At 51.0% G+C, this 19,030-nt stretch overlaps 1 protein-coding gene across 3 annotated transcripts in view; it reads left to right on the top strand.

Moving 5' to 3' along the window:
* LOC144141319 (guanine nucleotide exchange factor for Rab-3A-like) overlaps positions 1 to 15,516 on the top strand; it is a 42,890-nt gene extending 27,374 nt beyond the window's left edge. For 2 of the 3 annotated variants that reach the window (XM_077672892.1, XM_077672891.1), the window contains exons 6-11: positions 1,324 to 1,401; positions 2,450 to 2,695; positions 5,503 to 5,717; positions 9,178 to 9,280; positions 11,523 to 11,589; positions 14,398 to 15,516. In XM_077672892.1, coding sequence (XP_077529018.1) covers positions 1,324 to 1,401; positions 2,450 to 2,695; positions 5,503 to 5,717; positions 9,178 to 9,280; positions 11,523 to 11,589; positions 14,398 to 14,471 — 783 coding nt within the window. In that variant the 3' untranslated portion in view covers positions 14,472 to 15,516. The remainder of the gene's footprint in view (positions 1 to 1,323; positions 1,402 to 2,449; positions 2,696 to 5,502; positions 5,718 to 9,177; positions 9,281 to 11,522; positions 11,590 to 14,397) is intronic. The other variant, XR_013316525.1, reaches the window with a different exon arrangement.
* Positions 15,517 to 19,030: the final 3,514 nt, after the last annotated feature.

Genomic DNA, 19,030 nt, shown 5'->3' with positions numbered 1-19,030 from the left:
ACGCATGCCCAGCAGGAGATTTAACAGGTCGTTCACACATCGTCCCGTTTGTCCTGCATACGAGCCACCACAGGACAGGGGGACCTCGCACACTGCTCTGGTCGCGCACTCAGTGTCCCTTGCTGCAAACGTTGCGCCCTGGTTCCTCCGAGTTCACCACCCATATGTTCACGAAATCTCGCACAAACTGAAAAGGATTGTGGAACGTTCAGGGGTGCGCGCTGTGTTTTCTGCTCCCAGGAAGTTGAGCAGCCTTTGCAGCAAGGTGATGAACTCGGAGGAACCAGGGCGCAACGTTTGCATCAAGGGACACTGAGTGCGCAACCAGAGCAGTGTACGAGGTCCCCCTGTCCTGTTTGTCCTGTGGTGGCTCGTATTCAGGACAAACGGGACAATGTGTCAAGGACCGTCTTGGCGAGCACACTCATGCCATCAAATCCGCTACCAATAGTAACCTTGCCACACATGTTGCGTCACGGACAAACGAGCCCTCGTGCGAGCCCTTGTTTGAGAATGTCATATCCTCAAGCGCTACGGTGACCAGAGAACACGCGAGATTGTTGAAGCTTTTTCGATGAACGAGCGTACGGGCACATGCGTCAGCAAACCGTCAGTCGAAGGAGATGGCATTCCTACAATCTCAACTGCATCTTCTTTTTGTGCTCTTTCTGCATTTCCTTACATTGCATGCACGCAACAAAACTCATTCACTTGTTAGTCAGCACCCGTGTTTGTCTCTTTCTCGTCTTCCGTTCAGTTTCTTTGCCATAATTTCTTAGCTGCTCAAGGAAATGGGTGGAACTGGTTTCAGCACACGCATTTCATGCCAGTGTGAGGGGCAGAAATGTAGTTCGAATAAACTTTGTGCCACAGACTCAACACATACGTTTTGTGTCCATTCGTGTGAGAGGTGGCACAAATGCATTGCAAAAGGAGCATCCACATTGTTTGGGCCTCGAGACAAGGGACAAATGAGAGATGGCAATTTAACTGTAGCGAGCAGCCTTCTGAACAAGCGAAGAAGTAAAGAAGCAGCAGAGAATAGGCAGTAGGGCTGCACAAGGTTAGATCACTGCCGCTGCTGTTTAGCTCTACTCATCTCTGTGCCGACAGCATTGAGTAAGCAATGCTGGTGTGCCCATTGCGGAGCGCAGTGTCTCACTCGTCTGCAGAAAGCCTTCCCTGGGGCTGCATTTGCTTGTTCTCAGGCACTGGGGCCAAGCTGCCCAGTGCTTGGGAGTGTGGTTGTTGAGGCAGCGTAGCCAAGGCATTGATGGCTGCTGCTTGCTCCCCCCCCCCCCCCCCCCCCCCCCCGGCCGGCAGGAGGCGAACAACATGGTGCGCGAGGCCAACATGAAGCAGGCAGCGGCCGAGAAGAGGCTCCAGGAGGCCACCCTCCAGGTAGGCCCCCTCTCGTCTGGCTGCGCCGTTTCCTGCCTTCCGTGTGCCCCCTCGAAAGACACGGTGGCAGCACGGAAGGCGTGATAGTCCCGTCCTCCAGAGGATCGGGAGCCGTCCTTGGCAGGGTTCGCACAGGTCCTTGAAAACCTTGAAAACCCTTGAATTTATAAGTATCAATTTCAAGGCCTGGAAAGTCCTGGAATTTTAAATGGTCCTTGAAAACCCTTGATTTTTCTGGAGAGAATCAATGGCCCTGTCTTTCCACAAGAATTTGAAGTGCTTGTCGTGGATTTTAGGTGTTAACAAATGTAAAGAAACATTGTAACAATCAAGTTTCAGTGTATTGCGTGAAATTACAAGTTTGGTGGATTTTCATTATTACAAGGCAACATTGGGAGCAGGCACTTGTCAATCCAATCCATGTCACGATACAATCAGTGAAAGCCAGCTTCTGTTCACTATCTTGCATCTTCCATCTAGTCTGTGGACGCTCGCTTCTTGCATGTTTGCTATGCCTCATACGTTCCATCTGCGTTTGCTTTTACGTGCAAATGGTGGACGTGTACATAGTTCGCCCTGCCTTGGAGCAACACTTGCTGAGTTGATTTCAGCTGATACTCTTGCTGACAAAGCAGGAGATGCAGGCAACATTAACTAAGTTTTGAAATGAAACAGCCTCAGCAAACACAAAGGAAAAAGAAAAACCTCTACATACCAGCCATGAAATAAAAAATAAAGCTGGGGAAGCATTTACAAACCCGTTAGCAACTATCTAAATGTGCACTAATGTGCTTAGGTATTGTGCAATAAAAAATTTTGCATTGTGTTGGAAAAGTTATAAATAATACTATATAAAACATTAGATGTGGACCTTGAAAATGTGTTTTCTGCTCCTTGAAAGTTTTTGAAAACCCTTGAATTTTTGCTTTTGAAGCCTGTACGAACCCTACTTGGGTCGGCGGAGGAGGGGGGGCAGCGCGCTCGGTGCTCTGTGCGACAGCAGCGGGTGGCTGTGGAAGCAGCCCCGTCGCCCTGTGTGTGTGCCCAGGTGGAGGTCCTGCAGGCGGAGGTGAGCGCCCTCAAGGCCCTGGTGCTGACCTCGACCCCGAGCCGGCCCAACGCCCACCTGCACCCGCAGCTGGGGCGCCACCGGCACCGCCGCTCGCCGTCCAACTACGAGCTGGCCACCTGCCGGCCGCCTTCGCCCCCGCCCAGCTCCCAGCCGCTGGGGGGCCCCCTGGGGGTCGGGGGGCAGCCGGCCACCGCCAGCACCGACAGCCACGACCTCTCGGAGGTCAGTTGTGCCGAGCGGCAGAGTTTCATGCCAGTGCACACGGGAGGGAAATCTGGTGCCATGCAGCGGGCGTGCTGCCGTGTACTGGGCAGGAAGATTCCGTGGCTCCTTCGCAGGGCTCATGGACAGGCTGCAGCGAGGCAGTAATTGCGCTTGTCCAGAGGTGAACTGCAGTTGTTTTGCCAAGAGAAATGTCTGCTCCAAAAGATGTGCCTGTCGGGAATTACTTGAACGCTCCATGCACGACAGGCGGGGAGGAATGCTGCCCCCTTTTGGAGAGCAAAAAGCATCCATGTCTGCCAGCTGCCGTGGTGGCACCCACGAGGGCGAGCGATTGCAGCGGCAGGTTTTCCTCTGGTGTGAGAAGCCACTGGATAGGCCCCTGTGGGGCCCTCGGCACACTTTCTGCCCTCGTGTTCAAGCGGCGAGTGCGAAGCCGCAAGATGGGGAGTTCGCACGAGTCCTCTTCTACGAGTGGACATCAAATCCCAACAAAATGCGTCTCTGCTTATGGCAGCCCTTATGGTCCGTCCTCTTCCTTGGCCCAACACCACAGCTCCTCTCTTAAGAGGCTTCATGTGGTACCTTTCTCCAATGGTTGGTTCCCTGGGTGTGGGGAAAGAATGTGACCCAAGCGAGAGGTGATCATTCTACTCTCATTTGTGACGTCCCTGAGAGGCTTTAGTCAATCCTGCTTAATTCCTAACGGGCTCTTGACGTCCAACTTTTTATGAGCGCTGCAGCGCCACCAGTGGCTACTAAGACGTTTTGCAACCAGTGCGTCTTGGGACTTCTTTGACTTGGCCAGTGACTGCATTACTGTTTTGTGAGGCTAGTTTTGTCTTCCCTCTGAGAAAAGGGAAGGAACTCATTCATGCGTCTTTGTCAGAAGCATTCATGTCAGTTATTCAGGTGCCTTCACGGTCAGTGCCACTGGCACACCTGCCAGGTTTCCCGAATTTTCCGGGAGACTCCCGAATTCGCATGGTTTTGTACGATTGCACGACCGAAACAAAAATCTCCCAAAAACGCACCCGTCTTTGGCCAAATCTTTTTCCCAGGCTGGCCACAATGCGTCGGAGGTATACCTGACAATCTTACCCGACACCAATTGGCATCGTTATCAGTAAAGTGCTTAAAAATGTGCAGACGGTGAACCTGTTCGTCCCATTGTTAGTTTACTGTTTATAGAAATGCAACGCCGCCACCGCTTTCATTTACGCACGAGCACGGCCGTTCTGAAGATTTAGCAAGTCTCCAGTGGTGTAGCTTGTTGTTAGTTTAGACGAAACAAAACAGTTCAGTTCCTGCTGTTCTGTATTGCGCTTTGCAGTACTATGTCCAGGACTTTCTGAAAAGGGAGGCGTGAGCCACTTCTAACATTTACGTGGTGTAGCTTGTTGGTAGTTTGGACGAAGAACCAGTTCATTTCCTGCTATGTTGTAAGTAATTAAAGAAAATGTGTGTAAAGTTACCTATTCTGTTGTTGCTACAACCCCCCCCCCCCCCCCCCCCCCTCTCTCTCCCCACCTCCGGTCAGATCTGCCTAATGCCATCTCAGCAAACCTGGCAGGTATGCACTGGTCTCGGCAGTGTCAGGCAGTGAAGGCTGGCTGGTTGCAGATTGCGCTTGTCCAGAGTGCCGTGCCAAGCAGAGGTCAGGGGACGGGAGCTGACCGCTGCTTCAGGCCCGCCCAGCGCACAGACCAGACAGGGTGGTGGCGGCTGGGCCAAGCACTCGCTGTCCAATCAGTGGCTGTCAGAAGCCACTGCTCGGGGTTCTCTCTTGCGTGTGCCACCAAGCAGTGGAATGAAGGATGGCAGGAGCAACGCTTGGGGACCGGAAACAAGCTCAGTGGGAGGACATCATGGCTCAGGTTAGGGGGGAGAAGTGGCCTTGGGTGTGTGGTGCGGAGCTGTTGCAGCCGGACTATCCCTGGGGTAGCAGAGCGGCTGTCGAGAGAGGGGAATAGAAGTGGAGCGAGACCACAACTCAGTGAGGGCGGGCAAGCAGGACATTGGGAGCCTGAGACTGGGGCATCACAAGGCAGGAACGGAACGTGGGAGACTCCTTTGTGCTGCAGTGGACACAGTTGGGCCACTGCTGCCACTGTTGGTGGTCGAGTGGGAAAGCATTTCCGACAACGTGCTTGAGCTCAAGAAAGGACCACCTCTTGTCACTGCGGATGATGTCACGACCGATGTGTAGGCTCTAGCCATGTTATCTTGTGGCCAGTCACATCACATGGGCTCCACTGTTCACAGCAGTAAGCACGTAAAGGAGCAGTGTCAACTGTAGAACCTGTGATCGGTGACATGGCACGGGACTCCTTATGTTTACTCCTGGGCTCGTGGCATTCAGATCATCTCTCACTGCTACCTCTTGTGGGTCAGTTGAGGTCGCGTGATGTGTCGTTAATGCTTGAGCATCATGTGGATCTGTGGAGCGCCATCGTGGTGCAGGGGTGAAAGGTGGCCCAGTTCACTGGCGGGGTTCAGTCGGGCTCCGGGACGAAGTCGCACGTGTTCCCTAAACATGCACAATGGTGAAAAGAGCCCTCCCTTGGGCAGGTTGTTTCCCATTCAACAGGGGATCTGCAATTCTCCTGTGGACTGGGAAAGGGACTCTTTGTGCTCTTGGTGGCACACGGCACGTGTTCATCCACCTGTGGGAGCAGCCATTCCTGCCTCTGGGCTCAGTCTGGAAGAGCTAGCCCTTGGCAGCTCCACCCTGGCCACCGCAGTGGCACAGTCCCCCTGCAGTGGCCCCAGTGGTGTGATGTCGTGGCTGCTCTCCTTCCCCCCAGGCGGACCCCGTGTGCCAGCGGGAGTTTGGCCAATGGCAGGAGGGGAGCCGGGCAGTGGCCGACCGGGGGGAGCCCTTCGTGGCGCGGCTGTACCGGGAGGACGTGCTGCCCTGCCTGCACTTCCCGGCCGCCCAGCTGGCCGCCCAGGTGCTGCGCGCCATCGAGGACAACTGCATCACCATCGAGGCCGTCCACTCGGCCAATCCCTTCCCCAGGTGGGTGCGGCTCTGTGCGCCGCTTCCAACGGGCCCCGGACATCTTCGAGCCACACATGCTCACACCAGTGCAGTTGAACCTCAATATAACCAAGTCGTACTTGGGGCTGCAAATGTCGTTAAATCGAGCATTTCGTAAAATCGACGTTTCGATTTTACAGTTTATTTAACCAGTTATTGAGGTTTCAGAACCTTGCCAGTCGCCGGGAAACAACTGCTGTACTGAAACTGGCCGCGGAAATTGTGTGAATTAATCAACACTTGGGCAATGGAATTCAGATAGCCGGCGGTAGTTCATGTGTCGTTGTAAAACCGGTGCTTTTTCCGCAATGCCTCATCAAATATGATAGCAGTCTAGGTTTTCAGTTTTTTTTCTTTTCATTTCGGTCACTACTAAACGCCACCGTTAGTCAATTGAATCCGCGTCCATGCCCCATGAACTTCACCTCGGCGAGGTGCTCGTTCGAAGTTATGCCTCTTTTCGTCCGTTCAGTGGTAAACTTAGGCACAGCTTGAGGGGTGCGACGGGCCTACAGCGGAAGGCTGCTATGAAACTTTCGAAATACTTTTTTCATGCACAAAGGCTCTGCAGTATGGGTGCGTGATGCAACCATGACACTCGAGATAAAGCCATGATTGTGAGTTGAGCGGAGTACACACAGACTGCTTCACTGTGTGGAGCAGCGCTTATGTGCTCCCGCTAAAGCGGAAAGCTTACATTAAATGTCTTCCGGCCAAATTCGATTAAGCAATTACTTTTATGCCCACTGAGCCCTAAAGAAAACCAATTTCTCAGCACCACAGCTGTCTGATGAACGCTGGTGAAACGAAGATGGTGAAACGAAGTTCAAAGAGAGCAATTTATTGCCACCAGCACTCGATGTTCAAGTCGTAGTGAAGAAGTCCATAAGCAGTGCTTGGCGTTTCTTGACTAGGGTGGGCTTTACGTGACACTCGTATGCTCACAGCGCTGACAAGGCTTGCTCTTAAACATTCGTGTGCGCCTGCCTGCCCCCGCAGAACGTCCATGGCATCCATCACTTCCGTCGGTTTCACCGACACTTCCTCAGGCTCTTGTTCGGTACACTTTTCTTTCCTTTGGAGTGCTCGTTCTGCTTACAAGGCTCACCTAATGATGCACGAACAAAATATTAATGTGGTTATCAGCGAGCACAACCTAGAGCAGCAGCACCGTGAGCAAGAACGCTTAGAAAAAAAGCTTGAAGTAGGCTTCGGCAGCCTAAGCTGGCATAGGCAACGATGAAGACGTCAAAATGGTGGCTGCACTATTAAACCGTCCATGACCGCTAGCGGTTTGAGCAGCTTCTTTCATCGCTTTTAATTGTTGTCAACCGCAGATTTCACCTCTTTTCTTTCATTTTAGCCTTTTAAGAGTCAATGCGAGTACTGAATGTTTTCAATGTAGGCTCTGAGAGGCAAAATAAAACATGCCTCGACCGGAATTTCGTTGTTCCTTTCTTGCCTTGACTTCGTTAAATCGAAAGCGCTGCACAAAATTACTTCATAAAATCGAGATAAAAATACATGCATTTAGCAAAATTTTGATAGAAAATTTGTAAAAAATTTGTTATATCACTAATTTCGTTAAATCGAGGTTCATTATATCGAGGTTCAACTTCCATACTAGGGAAACAACTGCTACAGCACTGGCAGCGTTCCTATTCTACTTGGCCGCACTAGCCACATCACCCGTGAGGCCAGAATCATCAGCCTTCTCCTTCTTGCCCTTCTCGCACAACGCCTCTAACAAATCCTCGACGTATACATCTCTTGGAGCACCACTTTTCTATTGGTAGAGCAACATTAGGCGTGTGCCAATGTATCCTTTGGACGGCTTCGTTGCTGCCCTCGCAGACAGCCCGCCTTGTTAAAAGCCCCATTCCAGTTCGAACGAAGCCAGCAACGGAGACTGCTTCGCTGCCACAGCATCCAAGCCAGCAGCTTCCTGTCCAAATTGGAAAACAGTAGCAGCGCCCCACCCTTTCACTCATTAATGTTGCGACACACAAACTTGTTCTTTCATTTAATTACTACTGCCAAAGGTGCTGCTGCTCACTTTTAGATGCGACTGCATCTCATTCACTCGCCTTGTCCCTCCATACGGCATTGTTGTGGTCCGTCCACACCCCTCCCCCATTCTCCTCGCTGCGCGAGCTGCGCTCTCCGCCGCTCACCCCCTCTCCTCTCCGATAGCGAACACTCTCTCGCGAGGGGCATTGGATTTGATTGGATTGGCTTGGCTTGGATTGGATTTGGATTGGGTTAAAGTGGATTGTGTTGGATTGTGTTGCGTCATAGCCGTGCCACGTTGCGTCATAGCCGCGGTCGTTCCAGCACCGGCCAAAGAAATAAAGAATACATCATACGCATTCCTCACACGTTTCACGCAATTAGAGAATCAACCCAACGGAAACACCAAGTGAACCCCCAAGATGCGTCGCATCTCCACAGGGTTCCCCTCGCGGGAAGGTGGGGTAATTTTTTGAATCACATAACAGTGTGCATAACAAAAATGCTACCATTCTTTACGAAAATATGGCTTAACCTTGTCAACATGTCTGCTACGAGGTTTTTGCCTGCATTGGTGACCACTGCAGCGTTCCAATTCTTGTCTAATTAGACTGCTTTGTAAGCTGTCTACCAAGCTGTCCGTGTATGGAACACAGCCTAGAGAATGTTTTACAATGACATTCTTGTCTTTGCATCCACGGATAAAATTTTCAGCCCGTTTATGAGCCGTGCCAAGGAACAGTCCCAACTGGTACACGGTGGAAGGCTCGCTGAAGTATGAAGTGCAGCTCACGTGCCAGATTTCCCTCTGGTGTCTGTTGGCGTCAAACTCCATGCCCTGTGTAGCAGGTGTGGAGAGGAGCTGTCATGCACCAATTAATAACTGCAATGCACTAGATGCAGCACAGCACAAGTGCTTCTCATAAGTTCACAGACATTAAGCTGTACCTTTGTTTCTTGCCTGTGCACAGTCACAGCCTGGCCTTCGGCACCAGCCGTGTTTGTGGCCTCTGAATTCACGTCACCCTTGCCGAGAGCATTTGCACCAGTGCCGTCGAGTGACTCCCCTTGCGGCCCTTTGCCCGTGGTTGGCCTTACGCCATCATCAGGCCAGCCTCCGTCGGTTCTCTCTCCACACTAGGAGAGATGATGCCTTCCGGAGGACTGTCGTGCACCGGGAACGTTCACCTGTTCACCCTTCCCGAGGCCTGATTGGGAAAAATCAAAGCTGTGCAGAGTAGTGTGGGTGTCGGTGAATGGGCCCCTGACGGAAGCTGTTGTCCCTGGCCAGGTGCAAGGGGGAAGGGAGGGGGAGCCGTTTCCTTCCCCCCATGGATTCTGGGGAAAGTGCGGCCCCTTCTCCCGAGGAGTGCGAGCGATGCCTTAGCAAGCCCGTGTTGGCCCCCCTGCAGCAGAGCTTCTCTCGCAGGAGGTGCTCCCTGCTGGAGGTTCCCCGCATCTGCCAGTACCGCATGCGGCTGGGGGACTCGGGCGCCCCCTGGCACCACATCTCGCAGCTCTGCCGCAACCGGGTACGCTCCTCCTCCCCAGGGCCGATCTGGTTCTGGGGAACCGTTCCGTCTCTCCGAGCGGTTTGCGCCAAACAACGGAGAGGCGAAAGCACGATGCAGGGTGTGTGGGACAAAGGAGACGCAGACGCGATGCAGCAGTAGACGAGCGCCCGGCGGGTGCCGCCACGCTGAGGTGTTTCTGTCGGCCGGGACGGGGAGACCAGAGGTGCGTGCCCTCCGTCTGGGGCCCCGTTTCCGTGCCTTGTGCACTGCAGGCATGGCTGGGAGCTGGGTGGTCTCCCTGGCCTGCGAGGGGTGCCCAGCACTGTTTTTTTGCAAGGCCGCAGGTGGGAAAGCGCCGTTGTGGTCCGGTGGGATTTGCACCGGGGTCTGTGCAGTAGCAGCCCAATCAGTGCTCTGCTGTGAGCGGTGGGACAGAAGGCGTGGCTGTCCTTTTCCTCGTAGCCCCTGCCGGCAATGCAGAGATGTGATTGGCAAATGTGTCCACTTGGCAAAGTTTTCAAAACTGTGAATTGGAAACGTAGTGGGCTCAGAATAGTGCATGTCACGAGACACCCGAATGTGATGCCACGCGAGTAGTACACCAGCCACGCAGAAGCCCGATTCTGGCGAGGCCTGGTGGGGTAATTTACACTGCAAGGCGAAGAGATGAAAGCACACGCAGACACGGTGTAGCAAAGAAGGGGCCTGTTCCAGGGTCCGACTGATTTGGGCCACAAGGCGAAGACAGAGGAGCAAATGTGATGGAGCAGCAAAGGACCTGTTGAGAGAGAGAAGCCCTTAATTTTTGCAACTGGGGTTTAGGGGGGCGGGGGCGGAAACTAACTGTCTGTGCGGCAGTTAGTTTCCTGAACGCGAGGCCTGTTCCCAGTGGTGGGGAGAAGAAATGGGTGCATGTGTGTGAGTGGGGCTCTGTGGGGGTAGTGCTGATGAGCAGCTTCTTGATAGCACTGTAATGGTGAAAGTAAGCGCTGCGGTCCATAGCAATGGGAAAAGCACTGTTTTTTTAGAGGGCGAACTTGTGCCCGTAATTCCGCTGTCACCGTCGGCTGCTTGGTCCGGAACACTGCTCCCTCTTGGTCTTGCCTCAGCGGCTGCTCACTTCCAGTGTTGAGTGTGGGCCGCTGGGTCTGTCTGGCCGTGGCAGTGTGCCACAAGCGCATCCCGAGAAGCCCTTGGGACACCATGGCTGGGTGGAAAGGAGGAGGGCCGTGCTGCCCATGCGGGTGGGGGGCTGCTTGTGCAAGGTGTGCCGTGCGAGGATTTCCGTGCGGGCTGGAGTGAGGGCTGTCAGGTGGGGTGCTTGCGCAAGTGAGGTGAGCACTGCCACTGTGGAAGTGAAGGCTTGCTTGGCAGGGTGCTCCGACGGTGGGTGGGGTGTGTTGTGCTGTGTGGCCCGGGCTGGTCGTCTGGCCCAGTTGGAGGCTGGCTGCATGTTTCGGGGAACGGACGTGAGGTTTGGGATGGCCTGACACATGGTGGGTCGAGTCCAGCCCATTGGATGGTCTTTCGTCCAGGGAGGGATTCTGTTAGCTCGAGCCCTTCTACGGACGTCGACAGGTTTGCCTACAGTGAACTGTCGCCAGGCTTTTGCGTGTACAGTGCGGGAGCAGACTTGAGTGGCCCGAGGAGTTTTCGCTTGTGTGGCACCAGCACGTGCATGTCGTGACTGAGAAGTCTCATCATCTCTGAGGGCCTTCGAACAGCATTCCTCTGTGGATTGATAGGCGGTGGTGAGTGGGCGCGCCTCCCGGGCATGTCCACAAAAATGCATTACTGGTGGTAGTATTTGATCGTTATATATGATACATTTGATCGTTATAATAGCACAAGTGGAGATGATTGGTCGAACAAAGCGTTGAAAGGAGAAAAAAATACAAAAAATATAAAGCAGTTACAAAAGTGAACTAACGAAATCAGAAATATGCGTCTTATACACTGCCTTTCATAAGGAAGCCTGGAAAAAGAACATGGAAACATGATAAAAAAAATAGTGAAAACGGACCAACCGTCGATGGCGGAAAAATGCATAGTTGGCAAAGTGAATGCGCTGAATTGAGATAATGGTGTAAATGTACTTCATTGCTGGAAAGAAGTAAAGGAAAAGTGCAACAAAACAATGACGTGTTTGGCTACTTGTAGCCAAACCTGGCTGTAAATAGTGCGCAGCCAAGACAAGCGGTGGGAGAATGCTACGCACGAGTTCTCTGAATGCGTGCCCCTTTCCCTTTGCGTGCTGCAGATAACGTCGGTGTGCGACCTCTTCTGCTACCTGCGCTACATCCAGCAGGGACTGGTGCGGAGCAGCTGTGAGTAGGGCCGCCCCTCTGCTTCGCGTCACGCTAGTGGCTGCTGCGTGCCTTGCAGCCCAGCATAGTATCTGTGCTCTCCCGGCACAATGTCGGTTACTTGCGGAAACTTCCAAGGTGTCCATTTTCGAGCTGAGCTTTCACCAACAGTGCCCCTGAAGCCAAACTGTTTCTACACCCGAGTTAACTGCAGATTAACTGCGAGGCAGTTAATAGCTTAATTAAAGGAGCCACGAAGACAAAATACAAGTTTGTGTTGTTCGAAAGATTTCTTCTTTTATAGTGCCCGCAGCGCTTGTCCAAATGCAAACGATGCTTTGTTCTCAAAGAAATTAGTTACTTTAAGTTAAAATTTTCATTTTCCCGCTAACTCGTGCGTTTTCGTGGTCCGCAATGACATCACAGGAACTGACTGGTCTGCTTTGGTCTAGAAAGATATTTCTAGGGACCATAGCTCTGCAGCCGATTGGGATGCCTTGTTTGCCGTTAGTGAACCTAGATGGCGCCACCATACCATAGCAAGCCGTTTTCTGGCTTTGGCACGGAGCAAGAATTTCTTTCTCTGTGGCCTTTGGTTTGTTTTTGACCGTATTTAAACCTGGCTTGTTTTTGTTCATTGAGAGAATAATAGTTTCATGAAACATAGTGCTCGCTTGACAAATGTGGTCGCGTAAATTGGCAAGTGTAGTCTGAGACAACCCCAAAGCCCTGCAGTCCTGTGCAGCTAAACCAAGCATAGTGCACGCAGTACCAGCAGCAGTACGCATTGGCACTTCTGCTTTCGTGTGCTTTCGTAAGTTCCACTGTTTGTCCCACCATTCTTACGACTTCGAAAAGAATGTGCCCTACATTTAAGTGCAAATGGCTCGTTCGGCAAGCTTATAAGCTCTGCCTAATTTGCGTTTGCTTTTGCTGCCCTCGGCCAATCCCAGAGCTGTCACATGTGACATCATAGGTTCTGTTGCGGGAAATGAACTTGTGGGTGGCATGGCCATTCCCTTTTTTCGTAATTATGTAGCTTATTTGAGCGAAGCTTACGTTAAAAGTGGTGTCAATATGATTCTAACGAGATAATCTTTTGAATGAACCAAACTTGTGTTTTCTCTTCATGGCTCCTTTAATACCCGTTCCTTAGGAATGACGGGAGAAATTTTCAAGTGTAGGGAGGGGCTGAAATCTGCAATGGTGGTTTCTGGACGTAAATACTGCATGGCACTTAAAGGAGCCATTAAGACAAAACAAAAGCTTGTTTTATTCGAAATATTAGGTGTTTCATAGTACCCCAAGCGCTTTCCCGGAAGCAAACGATGCTTTATTCACTGAGAAATAAGGCAATTTAAGCCAAACTTTTAAATCTCCCGCTAAATCGTACATTGCGTGATGTGAACAATGGCGTCATATGAGCCGGTACACGAAACAGATGCTTAGTATGTTGACTCCACCACTTCGGCTGCGTCACGGGAGTTTGGAGCGAGAAGTGGTACACGGCTCCAGGGGCATGCAAAGATTGAAGTGGGTTTCAAATAGCTTATACTGTATGGTTACAGTTGAAAATTTGTAGCCGTTATCTCCATATACAGTAAAAGCTCGTAAATTGAACGGACGCCCTGGTCCCAGCACAGCCCTGTATATTTAAATGGGGGAAAACTTCCGATAATTCGAATGCGTCAGAATCCAGAACGGTTAATTCGAACTATGATCCCCTGGTTTCCATAGCTCCTCGCAGAAGAAGTCGGCCCAGAGTGACTGCGATGTGTTTCAAATCCCAACCAAACCAGATTTACTAGAGATGCATGCAAAGCAGCGTGGAGGCTGGATGTTGCAGCCTGTTATTTCTCACCAGGTGAGAATTCTGACGCTGCACTGGAGCTCTTCCGAGGCAAGTTACTAGCGATTCTCATAGAGTCGTGACAGAAGAAACACAAGCAAATGCATATTACCGGTTAGCTTTGATTGCCGCGACCCGGCCTAGTAAACACACTTGTTTCCGCGCATAAACCGCGTTAGATTTCAACATTACCACTCACTGCTTTCATGAATGCAACACCAGTGCCTGTTTCGGGTGTATAACTGACTGATCCATTAATTTCGTTTGCTGTTCAACCTCCATGGACATTATTTACGAAATTGCCTGCCACAAACGTGCCTAGTTCACGATAACAAGTCCAGAGGTGGCTTCTTTGTGCTCTGCCCGCTCACTGTGGCGCCACTCGTTCTAGGGCCCTCCCACTAATTCGAGCAATTTTAAGGCTCCCTTCGAGTTGGAATTAACGAGCTTTTACTGTACAAAGGACCTCAGCTGAGAAGTATTGTGTCCAGCATTCCTTTGAAGGGCCCATGAAGACAAAATGCAACTTGGTTCAGTTTTAAAGCCATGAAAGACAGTCCGCAACTGAAAAGAGAAAACCCAAGAAAGTGTGAGAACATTCCAGACTCCATGCTCGAGTGGCCCAGTATGGGCCAGCACTGGAACCGTAATTGCTGTCGCATGTTAGCAATAAATTGGGGCCATTGAACGGAACCAAGCCTGCTACACAATTGCCCATTCCTGTTACGTGGCGGTGGCTTTGGTGGGCGGCGGCCAATCTCCTGCGAGGCCACGGAGAGGTTGCCGGAAGGTGTAGCTGCGGTTTCACCTCTTTCCCTCTGCACCGTGACCATTTGCTTGAAGTTTGCGGTAATGAAGTGGGTATCTTTGGTGTTGCAACGAGGCAGTGTACTTGGCGAAGCAGACTCTAGTGCGTCTTGCTGGCTGCAAGCTGGCCCAGGGGAGGGAGCACTGCGTCAGTCAACGCCCTGGCCCTGCAGTGCAGGAGATGTACTGGGAGGTGATGCGCCGACGGCGCTCCATTGCCCTGGCGCGATTGGGCCTGCCTGGCTGAGGGGCCCCCAGCGCTGTACATAGGACCACCCCACGTGTGCACCCGTCGCTCGACGGACCCTGGAGGCAGCTTGCAAGAGGCCGCATTCACCTGTATTAGTTGACGTGTACATGTGCGCACGCCTCGGTGCGTGCGCTAGGACAGTGTCTGTTTAGCGTCTTAATGTGGAAGCATGTATTTGATGACGCCAGCGTGTGTGCATACGTACCGTGTTTGGGGCCACCCTGTCCCGGAGCTCGGTGGTGCGGACTTCCTATTCTTAGTGTCGACTAGTGAGTGGAGTGGAACCGGCTGTGTCCACAATGTGGTTGTCGTCGTGCTCTGGCCCTGGCGTGGTTTTATTTATTTCCCACCAAATGCTTTACGCCCGACCGTGTACAGTCTAGTCCACTTATAACAATATCCAAGTGCCAAGGAAATCGCATCGTTATAACCGATGACTGTTATAAGAGGGTTGCGAAATAAAAAGATGGAACAGAGCTCGAAACATTTTATTCGCATGCCAGCAAAGTCGTATTACTACTACGCGAGGGACTGTGTCACGCATTGGGCCTCCTACACCACCCGAGTAGACTGCGCAACCGCGTCATTAGAGTCGTCACGGTTGCACTTTTGGTGTACAATATCACCGGATTCAGTCGTTATATCCGATATCGTGGCACTGAAGCATTGTAATAAGCAATTTATTTTACCGTAGAAAGAATACAAAACTTGACGGTGCCATAGCTGTTCATCGTTATAACCTATATATTGTTATAAACGGTATAGTTATGAGTGGACTCGACTGTAGATGTTACAAATATTTACACTTACAACACTTTATGTTAATTCTGCCGCCAGGCTTTACTGCCGTGTTAGAATAATGTACAATTTGTGAGCCTCGCACAGCTGTCGGTGGAGGCAGCGACGCAAATGAGTGCGCCTTTGAATGTGCACGATCATGAGCATGCAGCCAGGATTAAGCGCTCCCATGCTGCAACCTTTCAAACAATGGCGTGACATCATCTAGCGCACTGTGTAAATGTGTAATAAATTATTCGAGTGATTTGGTTGTTTTGCTGAATTTGTCGTCGTAAGAACCTCTTGTACAGAAATGTACTGCACGTGCTCCTCGAAACAATTTTTTTTTTAATAATGAAGTTAGGAGGCTGAAATTTTCACAGCTTGTAAAGATTGAGCTCCTCTGGTCATATATGCAATCAGATTTCGAATAGCTGCTCCGAATAAAATGTTACGCAGCAGGACTTGCAGAAAAATGTCTTTTTTGTGCACACTTTTTTTATAGTAAAAATCTTTCCTGAAACTTTTAAAATAGCCTAGGTGGTTCCTTATGAACTGCAGAGTGCACAAATCTACCTGAAAAAGCCTCATATTCATTTTCCTCACCACGAAAAAATAAATGACTGGCGCCTTTTCTTGTTCTGTATATTTTTGTTTTATGACCGTCAGAAATATCTAAGGATACAAATTGCATAATGAACAAGATTTGTGCACTTGCGTGTTATAATGAACATCTGTGCAAAATTTCATCGTGATACAACAACTTTAAGTGGGAAAATAAGTGTGCACAAACTCAGAAAACAGACAAAAACAACAAACTGAGAAAAGCGCAATTGAAAGTTTATTTCTTTGGCATATTCAGAAATTCTTGCTCAAACAACATGAAACTTGGTAGGAATATAGTCTGAAATGTCCACACTGAGGTACTGAAACTAGATCGCTCCTGCTGCATAAGTTGCACCCTCACGGCTCTTGCGGGTGAGGTCCTCGGTACAGGCCCGTTTCACCAGGCTGTGGCGATGGGACCTAGCCTCAGCAGTCAGCCTGGCAGACATCTGCCTGATCCTCCGCTGGTCACTTGCACTGCTTAGTCTAACCAGTTCTTCTGAAGGGAAGATTCCCAGTTCTTGGAGAACTTGCTCAAAGCTAGTGTGGCCCCTGTTGAACCGCAACACCGAGAGAGCAGTGGCCGTCTCCACTACAGTGAACTGCAGGTTGTACGATACCGTCCTGTGCCAGATGCACAGTGCTGCTTCTGTCTCCATGGCATGGGATCAGTAGTCGACATTTTTTTCACACACAGGGGCATGAAAGGTTTGCCACTCTTCCTCTTCTTGCTAATCAAGCTTTTGGGGGTCGCTGCAATCTTGACAGTAGTTTGACAGCACCTCAAAATCCAGGCAGAGACCAGTGTCGAGAGAAATGGCAGTGCCAACACAGTTGTGGCTTTTGTGTCCTCGTTTCTACCGAGTACCATCAAACATTGCACTGACGTCAGTGTGACCAGTTTGCAACGCAGTTACTTGCCTTGCTTCAGCATGGTTGTCAGAGACGACTTTTGTGGCCGCGGCATCTTTCTTGGCAATGTTGTGGAATGTCTTTTGGTGCAGTGGTTTTGGTAGACCAAGAATGGCACAAAACCTGCACAGCTTATCGTGTCCGATGCCAACCACGCGTGGTGGTGAATTGATGGCGAAACTATCACGGGGACTTCCCCTGCAGAGTTCCGGGTTGCGGCCTCTGCAACCGATAGCGGCAGCACGCTGCGACGAGTAGACAGAAGAAACCACTCCTGCAGGGCACTCCACGTTTTTGCAATTGAGTTCCAGTAGCGATGCGAGGCCCTTCCGCTTTTTGTGACCTCAACTACGAATGGGGTGTACCATTTATGTACCATTTACAGTTTTCTGTAACTAACAAATTAAGTAAAGAAAATACTGAGCACGAGGTCGCGGGTTCGATTCCCGGCCACAGCGGCCGCTTTTCTGATGGAGGTGAAAAGCAAAAACGCCCGTGTGTACGAGATTTCGGCGCACGTTAAAGATCCCCACGTGGTCAAAATTAATCCGGAGCCCTCCACTACGGCGCGCCTCATCACCTGAGTTGCGTCGGTGCGTTAAACCCTACAATCAATCAAGTAAACATAATAAAATAAAACTCGCCGTATTGATATGGTCCTCTCAACGGTTGATTGTGCCATACATTTTTGCTAGATATTTTCAAAAAGCAACGGTTACAGCCGCTTTCTGTACCACTCGTACGTTTACAGCTTCGGCTAAGTAATTATCACAAGTAACTGAAATTCCGCATACTGTAACAGTCATCCTAGCGGCCAATTGTTATATAACTTTTCATGCGACTTTCTGTAAAACAAGGGCTGAGTCTGTTTTTATACATACAGCATGTATCGACAGCAGGCGAGAATTCTGTAACAATTAGATCTTCACTGTGAAATAATTTGTCACAAGTAAATAAAAACCGGAGTAATGAAGCAGGATAAAACAAGAGCTACATCCGTTCAAAAGGTGACCGTACGCGATGAAGTTGGCTTTGCCGCAATGCGTTCTTTGGCTCTGCGGTGCCCCAATACACGGAACCCAAGCCCTAAACAGCTTTTTGAAATTCACGGACTGTATCCATATACAGCTTCGATGTAAAAAAATTACGCCCTCCTCCCCTCGCGGGAACACTGGTGTGATGCGACGCTGAGGAGGGTTCAAGCGCAAGCGGAGAGCAAACGTAGACCGAAAGGCCGCCAAAGAGCGGCACACCGGTTATATGCGCAGCACGCCCGAAGGAGAGGAGACCGCGGAGAGAGAGAGTACTGCACATGCGCAGCACCGCGCGCAGCGCCGCCCACCGGCGGAGTGAGAGCGCGCTGGGCCGCACACCCGCAGATGTTGAGAGAGAGTGTTCGCTCTCACCTGGGCATGCGCCGGCGCCAGTGTGTCTGCCGCGGCTATGATGCAACACAATCCACTTTAATCCAATGCAATCCAAGCCAATCCAATCCAATGCCCCTCGCGAGAGAGTGTTCGCTATCGGAGGGGAGAGGGGGTGAGCGGAGGAGAGTGCGGACGCCGACGACGACGGACATACGCAGGAAGGACAGGGCCGCCGACAAGAGATGCTCTCAGCGTCGCATCTAATATTTACACCAGCACGCTGCAGACGTTGTGAAAACACGAGCCCTCTACGCCGGCGAGGCAGGCGCGGCAACGGCGGTCTGCTGCTCGAGGCATCTCGGTAACGATGCGCGCGCTGCCGCGCGACGGCATGAAATACCAGCACGTCGGCGAACACGACGCGGCGGAGCCGATGCTGACACCTCCCCTTCTAGCCACCATGGCCACGCTGCCGTGCAGCAAAAACTCTCAAAGATTGCCGAAATTCGGCTTGATTGCGTGATTTCTAGGCTCACCGCGAGTCATTCAGACACGATTTTCACTAAGTTCTCGTTCGTATTTCGTTTTCATTTTTTTTTTTCATGAAGGAGGGATAGTCAAAGATGATAATGCAAGTGAAAACAAAAAACGACATATTTCGAAAAAATAGCGATTTTTCGACCCGCGTGTCCCCTTGAACCTGGATGTTACGAACCTCTATGTAACGAATTCTCGGATTTGGCAGTTTTTTAATTCCCCTTTGCCAGTCCCATTGAAACCCGTGTGTTAACGAAGGCACTGCGATGGTTAACCAGCTTGATGTAATGAATTCGCTGCAGTGGTGAGGCATTGTTTTTTGCACTTTTTCTTAAAACTTGCCTGGAGTATGCAGTA

This window comes from Haemaphysalis longicornis, unplaced genomic scaffold (genome assembly GCF_048455015.1).
Source record: "Haemaphysalis longicornis isolate Haplotype H1 unplaced genomic scaffold, Haemaphysalis longicornis Haplotype H1 scaffold_6, whole genome shotgun sequence".
NCBI lineage: Eukaryota > Metazoa > Arthropoda > Arachnida > Ixodida > Ixodidae > Haemaphysalis > Haemaphysalis longicornis.
Note: the sequence above shows the minus strand (reverse complement) of the source record. Positions and strands in the feature narration are given on the sequence as shown.